A 21,541-nucleotide genomic window follows, 5' to 3' on the forward strand; every position below is an offset into this window, starting at 1 on the left:
TGGAATAATTTGGTGATCAAAATAGAAAACTTTTAATAATGTCTTCCAAAAATTGTAGTAGACATAAATCAGAACTAGTAGTTTTATTCAGTGACACTAAAAAGAAAATCGTAAGTTATTAAAATGCTAATTTCTGCAAGACATTTCACTTACAAATTGGCCTAAGGTCCCTTAAAGAGAGCATAAATGCAGCTTTAGATTCAATGAGGACACTCATTATTTTCTCTTTTAAACGTCTAAGAGAGCTATGTCAAATAACTGTCCTCATGCATTCCTTATTGTTTTTCCTTAGGGCCATTATCAGTCATGGTCAGGCTAAAGAGTTTTCTGAATTGATTGAATTCTAGCTGCAGAAGCAATTTATATACCCATTAGTACCATCTCTTGAAGATCTCTGAGACAGAAAGAAAAACTATACACTATATTTAGATCTTAAGCAAATAAAAATATAGACACATTCCTCATTTCCTGCTGTTCAGATATGTGTCACTGAGTTAAGCATTTTGAAAACACAGAAACACTACCAGAGCCAACTTTAAGTTTCCATGAGTGAAATCCCATGCCAGTGAATACTATTAATCTGAAATCAAACCTTTTCTTGAATCAGCCTCTGTAGATGAATCCCACATGACAACATTGCCAAAAACATGGTGAGCATGTATTGCTGAATTCTGCATATTCCGTTTGCCAAGGAATTTAGTACAGCTGTTAATCCCACTTTTTCAATGACACTCTGGAAAGCATTAGGTGAGTAACGAGTAATTCTGCATAAAGCCTACAAAAGTGAAAACACACCATTGTTATTTAATGGGATTATTATCTCAAGAAAAATAATGGAGAATAAAAACAGGTGGTGACTTTTCCAATAGTTTAGGAATACAGAGAATTCATATTAGAGGAAGAGGCTACTTATTTTTAGAGACCTGGAATTCTCCTAAATATATTGCTATACACTCCATGCAGCTGAAACCGAAATATTTGGTACACCAACATCAACATCAGTCACATAACTCTCTCCCTCTAGAGAACAATAATGATGGAGCAGCATAGTCCGTGCTTGAGTCTTTTATCACCACAGAATGTAGGTAACATCAGATAACACTGCTAGAAAGAAGCACAGGCAGCAGAAAATACAGAGATGGCCCACACCACAGAAATTCTGGTCACCCACAAAAATGGGCATCTTTCTTCTCTCTCTGCTCATGGGCCATAATCTGATATGTCGTAGTTCACTATCTGAAGTGGATCTTTAGATCTAGATACTACTTGAGATCTAGATACTCATTAAAGACCAGTATTTAGTATAGTAAACATGCAAACTATTCTCCGAGTGGTTGATTTACAAGTATCAGTGATTAAAACAATTCTAACAGAAAATGCAGACACTGACTGTGAATTGAGCACAAATCTGTTCCATGTATATTAACTTAACTGTTTCCTAACAAGCATTACCAAGTGACTACCAGGGTGGATTCATCTCCAAGTCAACACAGCTTTTCCTTTTGATACCTCTGGAAATGCAACCTTCAAGATACTGTAACTGCTTTTGTTCTCTTCAAATACAGAAAATATGACTCTTTAGACATTTAAAATTTCACTTTCTTTAGCTTGTCAGGATAGGAAAACATTATGTCAATTATTTGAGTCACATGAAAGTCTGAAGTGGTTTTAGGGAAAAACTTGGAAGGCAACTTTCTTCTGTAAAAGTAGGCAATATTACCACTTCTTTGTTCTCTTCAGACCAGCTATATTTAGAAATTCCTGGTTACTTGGTGTGCATTCAATAGTGAGGTCTCATTTAAGAGAAACTATACGCAATTACACTGTGGTGGGTTGACCCTGGCTGGATGCCAGCTGCCCAACAAAGCCGTTCTATCACTCCCCCATCCTCAGCTGGACAGGGGAGAGAAAAATATAACAAAGGGCTTGTGGGTCAAGATAAGGACAGGAGGGATCACTCACCAATTTACTGTCACGGGCAAACCAGACTCAGCTTGGGGAAAATTAACTCAATTTGTTACAAATCAACCAAAGTAAGGTAATGAGAAATAAAACCAAATCTCAGAACACCTTCCCTCCACCCCTCCCTTCTTCCCAGGCACAACTTCACTCCTGGATTCTCTACCAACCCCCCAGCGGCACAGGGGACGGGGATGGGGTTTACAGTCAGTTCATCACACGTTTTTTTCTGCAGCTTCATCCTCCTCAGGGGGAGGACTCATCACACTCTTCCTCTGCTCCAGCGTGGGGTCCCACCCACGGGAGACAGTCCTCCACGAACTTCTCCAACGTGGGCCATTCCCACGGGCTGCAGTTCTTCACGAACTGCTCCAGCATGGGTCCTTTCCACAGTGTGCAGTCCTTCAGGAGCACACTGCTCCAGCGTGGGTCCCCCACGGGGTCACAAGTCCTGCCAGAAAACCTGCTCCGTGGGCTCCTCTCTCCACAGATCCGCAGGTCCTGCCAGGAGCCTGCTCCAGCGCAGGGTTCCCATGGGGTCACAGCCTCCTTCAGGAACCCACCTGCTCTGGCGTGGGGTCCTCCACGGGCTGCAGGTGGATATCTGCTCCACCGTCGACCTCCATGGGCTGCAGGGGGACAGCCTGCCTCACGCCTCACCATGGGCATCACCACAGGCTGCAGGGGAATCTCTGCTCCGATGCCTGGAGCACCTCCTCCCCCTCCTTCTTCACTGACCTTGGTGTCCACAGGGTTGTTTCTCTTACATGTTCTCACTCCTCTCCGGCTGCTGTTTCTGTCTGTCCCAACTTTTTTTCCTTCTTAAGTATGTTATCACAGAGGTGTTACCACTATCGCTGATTGGCTCGGCCTTGGACTGCGGCGGGTCCATCTCAGAGCTGGCTGGTATTGGCTCTGTCAGACACAGGGGAAGCTTCCAGCAGCTTCTTACAGAAGCCACCCCTGTAACCCCCCAGCTACCAAAACCTTGCCACACAAAGCCAAAACATACACCCACAGAATACTATCATCAGAGAAAAGATTTCCATGTAAGAACCTCAGAAACAGCCCAGTTCACCAGTGTCCTTAGAAACATTACTCAAAACACACACAGACAAAAAAAAGGCATAAAAGACAATAAATCAAGAACTTACAATTTTTAAACAGACATTTTATTGATGTTGTTCATCTACTCTGCTCCTGTTCTTCCTTGTCCTTTCTGGTCCAGGAACCAATATAGATTGTAGCCTTTTGTTTTTCTTCTTGCCCGCCCCCCCCCCTTTTAAAACACAGACACTCAATCTCAGTTTCTTAGTACAGCATGCTCTGTTTCCCCAAGGATACAATCCAGCCCTTCATCTCTAGTCCAAGTTCTCAAAGTGAGTGGGCAGGAGGTACACGCATTCACTAACCATATCCTCAAAGGTCATATTACCAGTGAACTGCTGGGACCTGGGGACAGACTGTGTCAAAGCAACACGGAGCTAACTTGGTATGCTATGGTGGTGTATGCAGACTTGCCAATGCCTTAGCTTTCTGCTACAGACCTCGTCAAACAGGGGTGACCATAGCCACAGGCCATAAGATGACCTCCAGGCAGATCTGGTAGGAAAGACATGGCTGTCTTCTAAGGTCATACTGCAGCTTTGGAGACAGCAGGAAAGCTCCAGCCCACCAACAGCCGAAGGGAGAAGCTTTAAACTCCCATTAGCTTGTATGTCACAGGGCGCTCTGCTGTATGTGTGAAACCAACACCTCTGCAGAAAAGCAGAAGATAGAATTTAATGAAGGATACAAGACAGAGTATCCTAAATCACTTCTGTAGATCCAGTATCTGGAGAGAACAGATAGAGCTAGGTCAAAAGGTGGTGGAGCAGGAATTGGGAACCAATGATGAGAAGAGGTAAGAGTAGAGCTCACACCATCATCTCTCAGCAGCGGTCTTGGAACAGGAAATGATCACAGTGAGAGTAAGGCATTGGCAGAGCCTCTCCTAGAATTGGCTTCTCTGCCCTTGCTCTCCGCACAGCCTTAACCAGCACCTTTTCTCCCAGCAGCTCCAATCCTAGCATCGTGATCCTTATCGACCCCTTCCAACTTAAGTTATTCTATGATTCTATGATCATCTATGCCCTATCCATTGCCTTCTAGTCTTACATGCCATATGGTGGCTGGATAACATTCACCCTTTCAGGACATACCCCATGACTCTCTTAAGTTTGAGAATGAATGCACTAATGTATCTGCAATACCCAAGTCTCTGAAAGAAACTATTGAGCACCAATTATTTAAGGAAAGGAAAAAAAAAAAAAACCAACCAAAAAAAAACCCCCCAAAAACCAAAACAAAAAAAACCCCCACCTCCAAAAGATTGTGTTGAGCTTTCCCTAATTAGTTTCTACTTAAGTGGCTTATGTTTTGTTACTCCTCCTCCAGCAGAAAAAGTCATCTCTTAGAAACAAAATTTAAAATTATTAAAAAAAAAAAAAAATATCTAAAAACTTCCAGTATATTGGAAAGAAAATACTATTCCTGCTGCTGAGCATGTCAGAATGTCACTTTGACAACTTACAGAATTATTTCTTCTCTGAATCTAGCAAAACGATAAAAAGATATAGCTTTCCTCCAGGCAAAATATCTGGTATTTACCTGAGGCATGTTGGACTCCAAAGTGAGCAAAAATACTGAGACACATTCCCCGTTTGCCACCTCTGACAGGCAGGACAAGGTAAAGTGTCATTTCTTGACTCCAGAGACTAAGGACAGAGAATCTTCTCGATATATTTTTGCTATTGACTGAAATAATCATAAGTAAAATTCCATAGTGCCTTACTGCTGATATACTTTGCAGACTGCAAAGAGCCTGCTAGCTCTAGGTAAAGTTATGACACATGTATTTCTTAACAGAAATGTATTTTTACATGTGAAAATAGATGTCAGTCAAGAATAAATTCTTCAGGATACACTCAAACAAGGCAGGAATGACTGCATAATAAAATACAATTGGATCTCAATTTATGTGGTTATGTGGAATAAAAATGCCTATATATCTATAGCAACAATTTAATGAATGTAGGAATTGTACAGTACAATACAGCTGGAGAATACATTACTGTTTTACTTTAAAAATCAGTATGTCACTGAAATCTCTACAAACTTCAGTTGGTAAAAGATCTGCCTGTGCTAGATTTCAATACTGATTGGTTATTTTTTTCTGAAGTTAAGCTTATGTACCCAAATACCCCAGCAGTATTAATACATAACCATGAATTATATCAGGCATTGAGTAATAAATCCAACAAATAAGTTCACCCTCTTGTTACTTTAGTGTTTCACTACAAAGCAGCAAAAGGATTACAGTACCACCTTAGTGTGTCCTACTTTAGAAGCTTCCTTGTCCAATTCACTTCATATGTGGTATAAAATAATGAAACCTCAGACTTCATGTTCATAAAGGACACAATCCCCAAAACAGTGGAGGTGAAAATCCAGGAACACATCCAGACCTAAGCACACTTGCGTGAAATGATCTGTCTGGAAGGAGATGAAATCAGCTACATGGATAGCAATAATTTCCATGAAGACCAGAAAAACAAGAAACAAAGCAGTTGGACCAAGGATGTAGAAGGGTGAATGTCTCTTACTCTTGCAGTCCCCCTCATTGCTGCTTTCACTCAAAGCTCTCCAATATGTTAGTCTGAAGCAAGCCCTACCTCCAGCATGACTAAAACCTCAGTAACTACCCAAGGAAAAGGTATGATCTCCAGTAAACCTACTGCTTTCACAGGAAAAAAATGTTAGTTGGGAACAATTTTTTTTTGTTTATATTCTCTATGTGTACATTTATACTGCAGATTCGCACAAGATGTTGAAGAAATTTTTGCCTCAGCAGAGCTCAGTGTGCACACACAATTTGGTTGTCTCTTGAAAATGCTAGCCTCGACACTAAAGCATGCATTCCTAAGGAACTTTGACAGAGAAAAATTAATAGAAGATAAAAAAAGGCATCTTTCTTACTTAGATTGACAACTGCCATTGAAAGGATGTCCCTGTATTGGTTTTGTGTGGCAAGGTTTTGGTAGCTGGGGGGTTACAGGGGTGGCTTCTGTAAGAAGCTGCTGGAAGCTTCCCCTGTGTCTGACAGAGCCAATACCAGCCAGCTCTGAGATGGACCCGCCGCAGTCCAAGGCCGAGCCAATCAGCGATAGTGGTAACACCTCTGTGATAACATACTTAAGAAGGAAAAAAAGTTGGGACAGACAGAAACAGCAGCCGGAGAGGAGTGAGAACATGTAAGAGAAACAACCCTGTGGACACCAAGGTCAGTGAAGAAGGAGGGGGAGGAGGTGCTCCAGGCATCGGAGCAGAGATTCCCCTGCAGCCTGTGGTGATGCCCATGGTGAGGCGTGAGGCAGGCTGTCCCCCTGCAGCCCATGGAGGTCGACGGTGGAGCAGATATCCACCTGCAGCCCGTGGAGGACCCCACGCCAGAGCAGGTGGGTTCCTGAAGGAGGCTGTGACCCCATGGGAACCCTGCGCTGGAGCAGGCTCCTGGCAGGACCTGCGGATCTGTGGAGAGAGGAGCCCACGGAGCAGGTTTTCTGGCAGGACTTGTGACCCCGTGGGGGACCCACACTGGAGCAGTGTGCTCCTGAAGGACTGCACACTGTGGAAAGGACCCATGCTGGAGCAGTTCGTGAAGAACTGCAGCCCGTGGGAATGGCCCACGTTGGAGAAGTTCGTGGAGGACTGTCTCCCGTGGGTGGGACCCCACGCTGGAGCAGAGGAAGAGTGTGATGAGTCCTCCCCCTGAGGAGGATGAAGCTGCAGAAAAAAACGTGTGATGAACTGACTGTAAACCCCATCCCCATCCCCTGTGCCGCTGGGGGGTTGGTAGAGAATCCGGGAGTGAAGTTGTGCCTGGGAAGAAGGGAGGGGTGGAGGGAAGGTGTTCTGAGATTTGGTTTTATTTCTTATTACCTTACTTTGGTTGATTTGTAATAAATTGAGCTAATTTTCCCCAAGCTGAGTCTGTTTTGCCCATGACGGTAATTAGTGAATGATCTCTCCTGTCCTTATCTCGACCCGCAAGCTTTTTGTTATATTTTTCTCTCCCCTGTCCAGCTGAGGATGAGGGAGTGATAGAACGGCTTTGTTGGGCAGCTGGCGTCCAGTCAGGGTCAACCCATCACAGTCCCACAGACAGTTGAATTTCTCTAGGGAATCCTGATAATTGCAGCTATCACGATCTCCTAAAACACACTGCTTTGTCCTAATATATGTCATCTGTAAGAAGGCTTCTAGGGAAGTTCTTGAGGACTGATAAGCTTAGACAACTAAGTCTTTGAATTTGCATTGCATTATAAAGGGAAGAAAAAAAAATCATGAGGTCAGAGCTTGGCCCAAACAATATAATTGCAAGTCTTAGGAGTACCAACCCCGGAGTGCCAGATGATTAAATTTTGAACTACAGTGTAAATATGATAACTTACTATACATGTCACTGCATTTAACGTCCCTAGTTGAGCAAGAAACCCATAGAGATTAGGTTGCTCTATCACAGCTGCAGTGACAAGAGGTGAAGGAACTCAAAATCTATGATACTTTCAATCTCCTCACTTGGAAGAGATGACAGAAATGCCAGCACTGTTTGCCTGAACTGAGCAATTAAAAAAGCCTCACTGATTAGTAAGTAGTAGTAGTAGCTGTCAATGGACACTAAAAAGAAAAAAAAAAAAAAAAAAAGGGAGGTGTAAACTAGGCTACAATAAGCTCTTCAGGTTTTAGCTTCCTCTTAAACATTTTTTCCTACCTTCCAGATAAGATGCATGAAGATTTTCTTCTCATCAGATGCTGTGGGAAAAAAAAAAAGGCAACTCCAGTAGTGCTTAAGAGAGCCTAGCTACCCATAGCATAAATACTATGACAAAGAAAAGAGTTCTCAGTGGTTCACCTCAACCGCACAGCCTTGGGAGGATCGGATGATCTGGGATCTCAAAAGAGGCTGAGGGTACAGAGGGAAAAACAACCCTCTCTTCTCATAGTCACTAGAAACCTTATCTAAGGGCAAAGCGTGCAAACCATATGGCACTGATGATACTAACCTCTGAGCCGACAGCTACAAAAAGCCCTAGTGAGTCTGCACTGATGACAAGTGTATTCTTGAGAATCAGAAGTATAACTTCTGCATCTTACTGAGCAGAAAAAAAGCTTTTGCCTACCTCATGAATACTGTATTGTCCAAGAAGAAACTGACTTCTCGAGGGGGAGTGGGGGAAGCCCACTGACATTTCCTCTGGTGATCTTTGCTCAGTGTCTGAATGTAGTTCAGACAGACTATTTCTCTGGATATGCTGCTTACTGTGGCATACAAAACAGGTGTAAATGTCCAACTGGCCCCTGCAAGTGGAGCAGCTCTGGAAGTCTGGCAAAGGAGTCGAGGGAATGGTAAATGCTGAAGCAAAGTTCTCCAAGTAGATAGCAGAGAAACAGGAGGAAAACTTCGGGACAAGTTGAAAGGGATAAAAATAAAATAAAAAGCTATGATCTAGCAGCAAACAAATAACAACTGGCCAGTCTAATGATTGACAAGAACTGAAAGCACAAGATACAAAACATCCCATACAGCAAAAGTAGTGGTAGGAGAGAAGATTGAGCAGACTTGTTTAAATACTCAATAAGTAAAGGAAATCATAACTCTAATCTCCAGTCTTTTACCATGTATACAGTCATGATGTAAGCATGAAATTCACAGATCAAATGGATAAAATCTCAAAAAGAGCCTTTCTGAAAAAGCAGCCTACCAGCCAGAGTCACAAGCAGGCTTAAGTTATAAATGCTCTGTATAAAGGTTACACGTACATTTTACATTTTTAGAGACTGACAATCCTCTACCCATAAAAGTTCTAAGACTAAGTTTTTACAAGGAATTTCAGATGCCACAGAACAAAGGCTTCTGTAACATGTATTTTACTAAATAAGTTCACTGTTCTAAAAAGTCAACACATTTTCCCAATATTTAAGCAGTTTATTTCCCAGGCAAGACTCTGCCACAAATACACACTGAGGCAAATGTTTAATGAATACATATATTTTTAAAAATTATAAATTTATTCTACCATTAATCTCTTCAGCCACACTTCAGATATATTTTTAATTCTCTCTCTTTTGTTACCTCAAAGCTACATGTGTCTAAGCACATACTGCTGCTGCAGCAACATTACAATTTTCCATCTGGGAAGCAAACAGTAAACTTATTAGTGAGCCTGAGCTCACTCAGGAAATGAGCATCCAGTTATCATACTTCATTTAAAATAAGTCAACTTATTGTTCAGTTCTAAAATATTACCTGTATTGGTGGATAAGGGTTTGGTTTTGTCAACAAGAGATATGGTTAAACTCACAGCCCTACTAAGTATTTTCTACCTCACAAATGTTTTTGTTCCAAACCTTTTGCTTGCATGTCATAGCTCTGTTTGTCTTGTTATCTTATATTAACTCACAAATTCAGGGCAAAGACTAGCCCTGACAATTTTATAGAAATTAACATGACAATTTCAAATATGTCTTCTAAGCAAGTCTGTGATAAAAAGAATAAACACTTTTCACGTAAAAACATCATACAAAAAAGACATTTCAATTTTGCAAGAATGTAATTGATTCTTTGAAAGATTAAACTTTTCAAACATAACTCACGAACACCAGCATAAGACAATATATGTTCCAGAAAATGATGAATCACAAGGATTTTTCATAAGTACTGGACGGTACGCAATACTTGCACTTTCCAATTTCAGAAAATTTTTAAAGATATTTTAATGTAATTTGAAATATAAAAATACACATAGATAACAGAAAATATGCTCAAAACCATTTCAGTTTCAATTCAGAATGCTTTTCAAAATAAACCCCCAAACATTTCTATATCACAAAAGGAAATTCCTTACCGAAACAGCAGTTATCTTCAAAGAATCTACTGTAGAATGTGTGAAAAGGTACCACAAGACAGGTCCAATTTCTCCTGTAATAAATCCTTGGGCATAGCAAGAGAGAGTAGTGCAAACATTTTCAATTATCTTTGCTGCCAAATGGTTCACTACCCGGTCTTCCTACAGGAAGGAAAGGAAAGGAACACTCATATGCAAATGTTTCTAATGTTTCTGATTTCTTTTTAAACTACTGCCTATGTCCGTATTTTATTCCATGCATATTGTCTTAGTGTGGTTTCTTAATTTTATTTGATATTTGCCAAAGTCATTTCATTGGAAACTTCACCTTGTGACAAAGTTATGTTTACAGATCCTACTTCCCCCACTTTCTCTTCTACTGCAAAGATAATTTAATACAAGTACAATTAATACAAAATCTTTCAGCTCCAAATGATCACCCCAAATTAAAGGTAGTCACTAGAAATGAAAAGGTTTTGTTATGTAGAGGTGTTCCATGATCAGTGCTTTATGAATGAATGTCTGTGTATCAAAACTCATCACTGCAACAGGCTCCAAATAGCAAGATTATGAGAAATACAGTTACATTAGGAAAAATAAAATTACATTAAACCGTCTTTACTCAGAAGAAACAACCATCCCCAGGGATAAAGAAAAAGCCTTCTCGCAAGTCAAGTTATTCCGTAACTCCCTTCTCTTCCTCTTCTGAAACAGACAGTCCTGGCCAATGTTTAAGAATCCTTCACCTTTTTAATACTAAAAAAAAAAAATTTATCTGAAAAATCATTTGTGGAAAGCCACTGCACATGTAGCTTTAATATCTACATAATACTATTCATACTACAATGTGTCCAGAGAATAAAAAACATCATGTCAGAATAATCATGAGCCATCGGCACATCATGAACATCACATGGCAGCAGTTCTAGCAGCAATTCTTTCTCAAGAAAACTGTTACTGACTCCAATGGAAGCTTAACTTAATACAGATCACTTAAAAGCAGAGTCTCTCTTTCTCTCACCTCCCTTCTTTAGTTGTTTTTTTTGTGTTTTGTTTTGGTTTGGTTTTTTTACTCTGCTTTCACTTAAAAGCAGAGCCTTCACATTAACAGAACTGGAAGACTTATTGCTGGTGGTTTTTCTGCTGTGCATCGCCTCACCTTATCGCAATCTTTAGCTATGAATAAGTGAAGTTTTTCAACAATGTCTTAAATGGCATTCTTGAGTTCAGCAAGAGTGATTTTTAATATAAGAAGGACAACCAATTTAATTTGTCAAATCTACCTCATAGCCTGGCTTCACAAATAATTCATCATAATATCTAATTGATTTCTTTCTTAAACTAATCTCCACATTATCCTACTAACCTTTGGATTTCTGACATTTATCTTCACAATCGGAACCACCAACAACTGTGAGCAATGATAATGAAACCTTTCAGAAAGCAGTACAAAAGCCTTCCAGATGGGAAGAACTTACACTTCATTAAAAATATATTCACTATCCACTCTTCCTTCTACTGACTTAGGTATTCTAAAATATAGACACTGGTGTAGAAATATTTGGAAACTGTAGTATAATGCTGTTTAAAAAAAAGCTGTATTCATAATTTTGATACTAATCCTTCCTGTTGTCCCAAAGAACTGGAGCTCCACTCAAAATACCTAAAAGAAATACCAAAGCCAATTCCCACCTAAACCAGTTGCACTCTTTCATAAAACTCTACTGATTTCCGTGGTCTTCCTTCTGATTTACAGCCATGAAACCAAAGGATTAGGTTTTTCTGTTTTTCAGTTTCTATTACTGCAATATAATGTATCATTTTGACCTATTAAAGACCTAAATACACAAAGACACATACGTGTTTACCAAAATAAAGTTTCTCAAAGCTTTTTATAAATAATTCTGTGGATTATACTTCTGAATTTCAGTCTTTTTTTTTTTTGCACAGTTAAGGTAAAAAAACACGGATTTATCAAATGGACTACATGCTTTCAAAATTGAATCCGTCATTGAAATGGTAATAGTCAAGTTAAATTCAAGTTAAATCTCTCATATGAAGTGATTACTAGGAACATGAGTTGGGACTCCAGTGCTACTTTAAGCAGGCAGAAACACTTAATAAATACACTATAATCCCATTAATAAATTATAATCAAAGCATTGTACAGCAGATATTAGTTATTATGGATGTCAATTAATTTCCAGATGCAATTACAGCTTTTCTTCGCAAAATTCGGTCCTGAAGATGTGCTTTATTTCCTTTCAGCCACCAATGAGTTATGCCCTGTGCCAGACAGTCCTGCTACTTTGGCTAGAAGAAGGTCATGTATCGTAACAGTGCTCTAAAAACTCAATGAGGCTGTCAGAGTAATTCCATTTGCTGCCACCCCAGATTGTCCATCTCAGCTCCTCTGGGATCTATTCCTGAGCACTGTCTAAGCAACAGGACTTGTACCATTTTCTGCTTAATTAGCTCTCTTGGAAGGGAAGCCTGACCAAAACTAATATTTGGCCTCCTAACTAAAGGAGTCATCCTATTATGTTACCAGGACATAAGCTATGTTAGTGAACAGCAATGGATCTTCAAGATATGAGTAAAGTAGTTCCATGTAACAGTTAACCTCTGTTCCCATCATGAACTGCATCAAATCTAAATCTATTCATAGAGCTGTATCAAAAAGAAGCACATACTCTACTTTCACTGGGTTTAGATTTCAACTAGTTTTATAAAACACACTTAAAGATAAAGCTCCTAATTTTCAGTCCTGTTGGAACAATTGCAGATGTATCTGTTCCCAGTTAGAGTCATGGATGCTTAGTGAAAATGAGCCCTGAGTGAGAAACCAAATACCAAAAGGGTAAATAGATGTAAACTGCTAAAAGAGAACTTCTTTTAATCAAGTCTTTCTATTCCTGTTGGGGGGGGATTTGCAAATCAAAGTCATCAAGTCATCAAAGAATCTACTTCCATTTTTTGAAATAACTATATCTACTGGATATTGTTATTGATTATTAAAAACTTAACAGTGCACTAGAAGTTCTGGAGGCACTGAAGATACAGTCACTACAATAACCAACATATTACCTAAAAATAGCATAATTTAATTTAGAGGTTAAGATAAAATATTTTATTATCTTTTTATATTGTGCTGTGTATAGATACATACACTTGAGTAAAAGCATAATACTCATAAACAAACATTGGAAAAGCTGAAAGACTCAGGAAGTAACACTGTATTCCATCATTATTCTAAATCAACTTCCATATACTTCTTTTAATCTAAAAAGAGAATAAAAAGAAACTACAAACATAACTTAATGAAGTAAAACTGTATCATCCTAAGCATTCACGATTATAAGAATTAAATCTTCATGTGGCAACACTTTGCAATATAAAACCTGCACAGAAAAGAAGGAACATATAGATATAAAAATTTAAAATACCTTTTGTGTAAAAAAAAATTAAAAATTCTGTCAGTAAATAGAGAATTGATACCTAAAGAAGAAATTAAAGTGATAATGTATATGATTCAGACCATTAATTTTATACTATAGGCAATTCTGTCAGTAAACTAAAAACCTGATGTCTGAAGAAGAAATTGAAGTGGTAATGTGTATGATTCAGACTACTGCTTTTATACTCTAGGCAATTCTCTCAGTAAACTAGAAAACGGATAGCTAAAGAAGAAATAAAAGTGTGAATATATATGATTCAGACTATCACTTTTATACTATATGCTGTCCTATACTTTCTGAGAAAATAGTTATGGTTTTATTCTTCTCTCCTCCAAATTCTCCTTTCTCCTCCAAATTCACTGTAAAGGAACTGCTCCGGCTAAGAATATACCTTATAAATCATACTGCCTTATATTATATATTGGCAATTATTTTTTAAAGTTATCTTTTATTATTAGAATTCCTCATCAGTTCAGAACCAAAACCCTCAGAATTATATCTTGCTCCCTCATAAAGGAAGAAGTCCATATGAAAAGGGAAATGTGTACTATTTAGCTTACTGGCAAGCTCTAATTTATTAAAAATCTTGCTTACACAGTACTCTGCACATCCAAGAGACAGAAAATTATCCTTTGTAACCTCACTCACTATTCTGATTCAAATACATTCTCCAGGTGGCATGCTTTAAAATGAGAGAATTATGCACAATCTGAAAGCCAGATAGAGCTAATTAGCTATAGCTGTATATATTCATTTACCAATGCAAGTGTATTGCCTATATATAATTTTTTCCAAGTTCTATGAAGTTATTACCAAAATTGTATACCTTATATTTACATGCCATTTGTAAGCAGAAATGGACAGGTACAAAGCTCCTGAGAGCTTTTTCAATTATTCCTCTCTGCTCTCACACAGGATTACTTAAAAGGAGATTTGCACACAGTTTCTGACTCCGCCACTTAGTTCCAGCAAAGGACCTTGTCAAAGCAACATAATTGAGACCAAATCAGACAAGAAAAATTATAAAAGACATCAAAAAGCAGTTTGGATATGGGAAAGATTATCAGTTCTAAAACGACTGTCAGAAAAAAATGTTTAAAAGGAAGATCTGAAGGAAGGTAGGGGCAAACGTAAGGGAGAAAACAGTAGAGGCAGAAAGGTGAAAGGATTGACTGGAAGGTAAGTGTGAAGATGGGCAAATGTAAAACAGAAACTAAAGCTGAGATTTCACTTACTTAAGATTAGGCTGAGCCTGAAATGCAATAATGAAAAGAAAAAAAAATATGCAGAGTCAACTAGGAGATTCAACTAAGAGGATGATACATTTTGGGTGAAGTAGTGTCCTGGTTTCAGCTGGGATAGAGTTAACTGTCTTCCTAGTAGCTGATACAGTGCTATGTTTTGAGTCCAGTATGTGAAGAATGTTGATAACACTGATGTTTTCAGTTGTTGCTCAGCAGTGTTTAGACTATAGTCAAGGATTTTTCAGCTTCTCATGCCCAGCCAGGGCATAAGAAGTTGGCACAGGACACAACTAGGGCACCTGACCCAAACTGGCCAACGGTGTATTCCATACCATGGGACGTCCCATCTAATTTAGGAACTGGGAAGGGGGGGCGGGGAATCGCCGCTCGGGGACTGGCTGGGTGTCGATTGGCGGGTGGTGAGCAATTGCCCTGCGCATCATTTGTACATTCCAATCCTTTTATTACTACTGTTGTCATTTTATTAGTATTATCATTATCATTATTAGTTTCTTCTTTTCTGTTCTATTAAACCATTCTTATCTCAACCCACGAGTTTTACTTCTTCTCCCGATTTTCTCCCCCATCCCACTGGGTGGGGGGGGGATTGAGTGAGCGGTTGCGTGGTGCTTAGTTGCTGGCTGGGGTTAAACCATGACAGTCCATTTTGGCACCCAACGTGGGGCACGAAGGGTTGAGATAATGACAAACCTGACCAGAGCTTGTTAAAACAAATTTTTTCTAAGCATTCATTATGTTGATTTATGTGTTCTTAGAGTTGTTGCTCTGGTTTTTAAAGCTCTGTTATGTATCACCTCGCTTGCTGTATGTAGTTCCTCTTCTACTGCTTATCATCCATGGGAGGTGGATTAAGGTTTTCGCTTTGATGTATGGTATAACACTGGTTTATGGTATGATAAAGTCATCGGCTGTGGGATTAATCCGGTATTTGCACTTAGCATTGTCACCTTTTTACTGCGGGAGCCATCTGTGGGAAACTATTAATAATTATACCATTTACCTTTCCTCCATGGAAAACCAGTCTATGGATGGGGTACCTTTCTTCCCCTCTCCTTTCTCCTTCAGTCCAGTTACAATCGTGTTTGAGAATTTTGAAAAATTTGAATACTCCTGGGATGTTGGGACCAGCACGGTCCTAGCCCTACTGCTAGGAATTAGCATGCTTCTGAATGTGGTTCAGCTCTCGCTTAAGGTTAAACAACTATTTAAGAAGATCACCCAGAGATCTGCCCCAAGGCTGGATAATTATGAGTGGCAGGGTGTGTGGGGTAGTATGGGCAAGTACCTAGAAAAGTGGGCACCTCCAGTGTTTTGGAAATTCACCCCTGAACAAGTGCAGGATCCAGAAGAACTAGTAAAATATTTGGAAAAGGTATGCTGTCACCCCGGCAGCTCCAGAGAGATACAAATCACTGCAACGTGCTGGGGCCTGGCCCATGCCTATCGAGCCCTGTTCGACACCACTCAGTACCCTCAAGGGGAAGAGAAAGTCTCTGGACCTAACAACAACACGATGAGCACCATGGCCACCCAAACCTCAGCAATGGGCGCTACGGCCTCTCCAGGCCCGGCAAGGAGCATTGCAGGCACCTAGACCTTGGCGACAGGCACCGTGACCCCTCCAGCCCCGGCGACGAGAACTCAGGCTACCCAAACCTCCACAACAGGCACTGCAGCCCCTCCAGCCCCGGCAATGAGCACAGCAGCTACCCAAACCTTGGCGACAGACACTGCGGTTATCCAAAACCCGGTGAGCGATACTGCAACTGAACCAGCGGACCAACCTGCACCAGCATCAGTTGCCCCCATACAGAAAAAGAAATATACAAAAAAATCAGTTCGCTTAGCGAAGGATGAAGGTGAACCAGGGTCATCACGGGAACAGCAGGAAGAGGCAGAACCAGAGGAAATAACCCAGTCCCTATCCTTGAGTGAGCTGTGGGATTTGCGAAAAGACTTTGGCCGCCATACAGGTGAGCATATTATCACCTGGCTCCTCCGATGATGGGACAATGGGGCTAATAGCTTGGAATTAGAAGGTAGGGAAGCCAAGCAGCTGGGATCGCTTGCCAGGGAAGGTGGCATTGACAAGGCAATTGGAAAAGGGACACAAGCCATCAGCCTCTGGAGGCGACTCCTGTCAAGTGTGAAGGAAAGGTACCCCTTTAAGGAAGATGTTATATGTCAATCAAGCAAGTGGACCACCATGGAAAAAGGTATTCAATATCTGAGGGAATTAGCTATGCTAGAGACAATTCATCATGACCCGGACAACCCACAATTACCCAAAGATCCAGACGAAGTCCAATGCACACGACCCATGTGGCGGAAGTTTGTACAGAGCGCACCATCGTCCTATGCCAACGCATTGGCAATAATGGCCTGGAAGGATGAAGAGGCACCGACAGTGGAGGAAGTGGCTCGCCAACTCCGTCAATACAAAGAAAATCTCTCCTCCTCCCTACAAGCCTGCATTTCAGCTGTGGAGAAGCTGTCCAAGGATTTCCAGCAATTCAAAGAGGATATGTTCTACTCCACACACATAAGGACCAATGTCTCAGCTATTAGGAGTGAGTGTTCCTCTGCCCAAGAGAGAGAATATAGAAGGTACACACCGCAAGGTGCCCTGTGGTTTTACCTATGTGATCAGGGAGAGGACATGAGGAAATGGGACAGAAAACCTACCTTGGTCCTAAATGCACGGGTACGTGAGCTGCGAGGAAAAACCACCACAAAAGGGTATTCTAACAGGAAAAATGCTGCTCCAGTTTCCAAACAGAATAGAAGGGTTGATTTTATTTCCGATCCTCTTGAAGGGAATTCTGAGCCAATTTTACGAGAAGTGAATACTGAATACTCTGGTCAGAATTAGAGGGGCCCTGCCTCCAGCCAGGTGGAGGAAAGGGATAACCGGGTCTATTGGACTGTGTGGATTCGATGGCCTGGCACGTCAGACCCACAGGAGTATAAGGCTCTAGTAGACACCGGCACACAGTGCACTCTAATGCCATCAAGTTATAAAGGGACAGAATCCATTTGTATTTCTGGTGTGACAGGGGGATCCCAAGAGTTAACTGTATTGGAAGCTGAAGTAAGCCTAACTGGAAATGAACGGCAGAAACACCCCATTGTGACTGGTCCAGAGGCTCCGTGTATCCTTGGCATAGACTATCTCAGGAGGGTGTATTTTAAGGACCCAAAGGGGTATTGATGGGCTTTTGGTATAGCTGCCTTGGAGACGGAGGGCACTGAACAGCTGTCTACCCTACCTGGTCTCTCTCAAGACCCTTCGATTGTGGGGTTGCTCAAGGTTGAAGAACAACAAGTGCCAATTGCTACCACGACGGTGCACCAGCAGCAATATCGCATCAACCGAGACTCTCTGATTCCCATCCACAAGTTGATTTGCCAACTGGAGAGCCAAGGAGTGATCAGCAAAACTCACTCACCCTTTAATAGTCCCATATGGCCAGTGCGGAAGTCTAATGGGGAGTGGAGACTAACAGTTGACTATCACGGCCTGAATGAAGTTACACCACCGCTGAGTGCTGCCGTTCCAGATATGCTACAACTTCAATACGAGCTAGAGTCAAAGGCAGCCAAGTGGTATGCCACAATTGACATTGCTAATGCGTTTTTCTCAATCCCTCTGGCAGCAGAGTGTCGTCCACAATTTGCCTTTACTTGGAGGGGTGTCCAGTACACTTGGAATCGATTGCCCCAGGGGTGGAAACACAGCCCCACCATTTGCCATGGACTAATCCAGACTGCACTGGAAAAAGGTGAAGCTCCGGAACACCTGCAATACATTGATGACATCATCGTATAGGGCAACACCGCAGAAGAAGTCTTTGAGAAAGGGAAGAAAATAATCCAAATCCTTCTGAAAGCCAGTTTTGCCATAAAAGAAAGTAAGGTCAAGGGACCTGCACAGGAGATCCAGTTTTTGGGAATAAAGTGGCAAGATGGACGTCGTCAGATCCCAATGGACGTGATTAATAAAATAGCAGCTATGTCTCCCCTGACTAATAAAAAGGACACACAGGCCTTCTTAGGTGTCGTGGGGTTTTGGAGAATGCATATTCCAAATTACAGTTTGACTGTAAGCCCTCTCTATCAAGTGACCTGGAAGAAGAATGATTTTAAATGGGGCCCTGAACAACAACAAGCCTTTGAACAAATTAAACGGGAGATTGTTCATGCTGTAGCCCTTGGACCAGTCCGGGCAGGACAAGATGTTAAAAATGTGCTCTATACTGCAGCTGGGGGGAATGGCCCTATCTGGAGCCTCTGGCAGAAAGCACCTGGGGAGACCCAAGGCCGACCCCTGGGCTTTTGGAGTCGAGGATATCGAGGATCTGAGGCTCGCTATACTCCAACTGAAAAAGAGATATTGGCAGCATATGGAGTTCGAGCCGCCTCAGAAGTGGTTGGTACTGAGACACAGCTCCTCTTAGCACCCCGGCTGCCAGTGCTGGGCTGGATGTTCAGAGAGAGGGTCTCCTCTACACATCATGTGACTGACGCCACGTGGAGTAAGTGGATCGCACCGATCACACAACGGGCTCGTGTAGGAAACCCCAGTTGCCCAGGAATTTTAGAAGTGATCACGGACTGGCCAGAAGGCAAAGATTTTGGAATGTCGCCAGAGGAGGAGGTGGCACGTGCTGAAGAAGCCCCGCTGTATAATAAACTGTCAGAAAATGAGAGGCAATATGCCCTGTTCACTGACGGATCCTGTCGCATTGTGGGAAAGCATCGGAGGTGGAAAGCTGCTGTATGGAGTCCTACATGACAAGCTGCAGAAACTGAAGGAGAAGGGGAATCGAGTCAGTTTGCAGAGGTGAAAGCCATCCAGCTAGCTTTAGATATTGCTGAAAGAGAAAAGTGGCCGGTGCTCTATCTCTATACTGACTCATGGATGGTGGCAAATGCCCTGTGGGGGTGGCTACAGCAATGGAAGCAGAGCAACTGGCAGCGCAGAGGTAAACCCATTTGGGCTGCCGCACTGTGGCAAGATATTGCGTCCCGGCTAGAGAATCTGGTTGTAAAAGTACATCATGTAGATGCTCACGTACCCAAGGGTCGGGCCACTGAAGAATATCGAAACAACAAACAGGTGGATCAGGCTGCCAAGATTGAAGTGGCTCAGGTGGACCTGGACTGGCAACATAAGGGTGAGCTATTTATGGCTCGGTGGGCCCATGATACTTCAGGCCATCAGGGAAGAGATGCAACATATAGATGGGCTCGAGATCGAGGGGTGGACCTGACCACGGACACTATCGCGCAGGTTATCCATGAATGTGAAACATGTGCTGCAATTAAGCAAGCCAAGCGGTTAAAGCCCCTGTGGTATGGAGGGCGATGGCTGAAATATAAATTTGGGGAAGCCTGGCAGATTGACTATATCACACTCCCACAAACTCGCCAAGGCAAGCGCTATGCGCTGACAATGGTGGAAGCAACCACCGGATGGCTGGAAACATATTCTGTACCCCATGCCACTGCCTGGAACACTATCCTGGGCCTTGAGAAGCAGGTCTTGTGGCGACATGGCACCCCAGAAAGAATTGAGTCAGACAACGGGACTCATTTCCAAAACAACCTCATAGACACCTGGGCCAAAGAGCATGGCATTGAGTGGGTGTATCATATCCCCTATCATGCACCAGCCTCTGGGAAAATTGAGCGATACAATGGACTGTTAAAAGCTACACTGAAAGCAATGGGGGGGCGGAACTTTCAAACATTGGGATACACATTTAGCAAAAGCCACCTGGTTAGTCAACACCAGACGATCTGCCAATCGGAGTGGCCCTGCCCAATCAGAATTTTTACATACTGTAGAAGGGGATAAAGCCCCTGTAGTGCACATGAAAAATATGTTAGGGAAAACAGTCTGGGTTACTCCTGCCTCAGGCAAAGGTAAACCCATTCGTGGGATTGCTTTTGCTCAAGGGCCTGGGTGCACTTGGTGGGTGATGCGAAAAGATGGAGAAGTCCAATGTGTGCCTCAAGGGGATTTGATTTTAGGTGAAAATAGCCAGAATTAAACTGTATGATATTAGTTCCTATATAACCCTGCTACTGTATGTTATCATTACTATAATTGTTATATGCTATATCCATAGTACTATAGTAAAAATCACTTAGATCAAGCAAGAAAGAACTGTGATAAAACTGAGCAAAGCGCAGTAGTGCTGGAACCAGAACTGACTCCAGCATGCAACAATCCAACGGTGCACACCATCCTCCTGCTGCGTCAAATGTCATCTGCTCATGACACCACACGGAAGCCCAATTCTGCTCTACCGACTGAGAGGACTTTGCACCATCCCTCCTGCCCAGACAGACTGGTATGACAGATGGAGCCCAGAGTCGGAAACTAAATGAACTCAACAAACGTTTTATGAACATAACCCATGAACTAAAGGAATGATATCTCTGTGTGTGTATACATATATATATATATCTCATTGTTCATATGTCTCAAATGGATGGAAAGGTGGTGATGATTGATCAGGATGTAACTAAAGGTATGGGAATTGAGCATGTCGTCAATGGTATAGAATAAGGGGTGGATACTGTCCTAGTTTCAGCTGGGATAGAGTTAACTGTCTTCCTAGTAGCTGGTACAGTGCTATGTTTTGAGTTCAGTATGTGAAGAATGTTGATAACACTAATGTTTTCAGTTGTTGCTCAGCAGTGTTTAGACTATAGTCAAGGATTTTTCAGCTTCTCATGCCCAGCCAGGGCATAAGAAGTTGGCACAGGACACAACTAGGGCACCTGACCCAAACTCGCCAACGGGGTATTCCATACCATGGGACGTCCCATCTAATTTAGGAACTGGGAAGGGGGGGCGGGGAATCGCCGCTCGGGGGACTGGCTGGGTGTCGGTCGGCGGGTG

At 41.9% G+C, this 21,541-nt stretch overlaps 1 protein-coding gene across 1 annotated transcript in view; it reads right to left on the reverse strand.

Moving 5' to 3' along the window:
* Positions 1-21,541, reverse strand: part of ULK4 (unc-51 like kinase 4) — a 266,896-nt gene that overhangs the window by 182,107 nt on the left and 63,248 nt on the right. Inside the window, exons 20-21 of the mRNA XM_075055583.1 lie at positions 9,906-10,067; positions 593-775 (exon numbers count right to left, since the gene is read on the reverse strand). Coding sequence (XP_074911684.1) covers positions 593-775; positions 9,906-10,067 — 345 coding nt within the window. The remainder of the gene's footprint in view (positions 1-592; positions 776-9,905; positions 10,068-21,541) is intronic.

The sequence above is a fragment of the Buteo buteo genome, chromosome 2 (assembly GCF_964188355.1).
Source record: "Buteo buteo chromosome 2, bButBut1.hap1.1, whole genome shotgun sequence".
NCBI classification, from domain to species: Eukaryota; Metazoa; Chordata; class Aves; order Accipitriformes; family Accipitridae; genus Buteo; species Buteo buteo.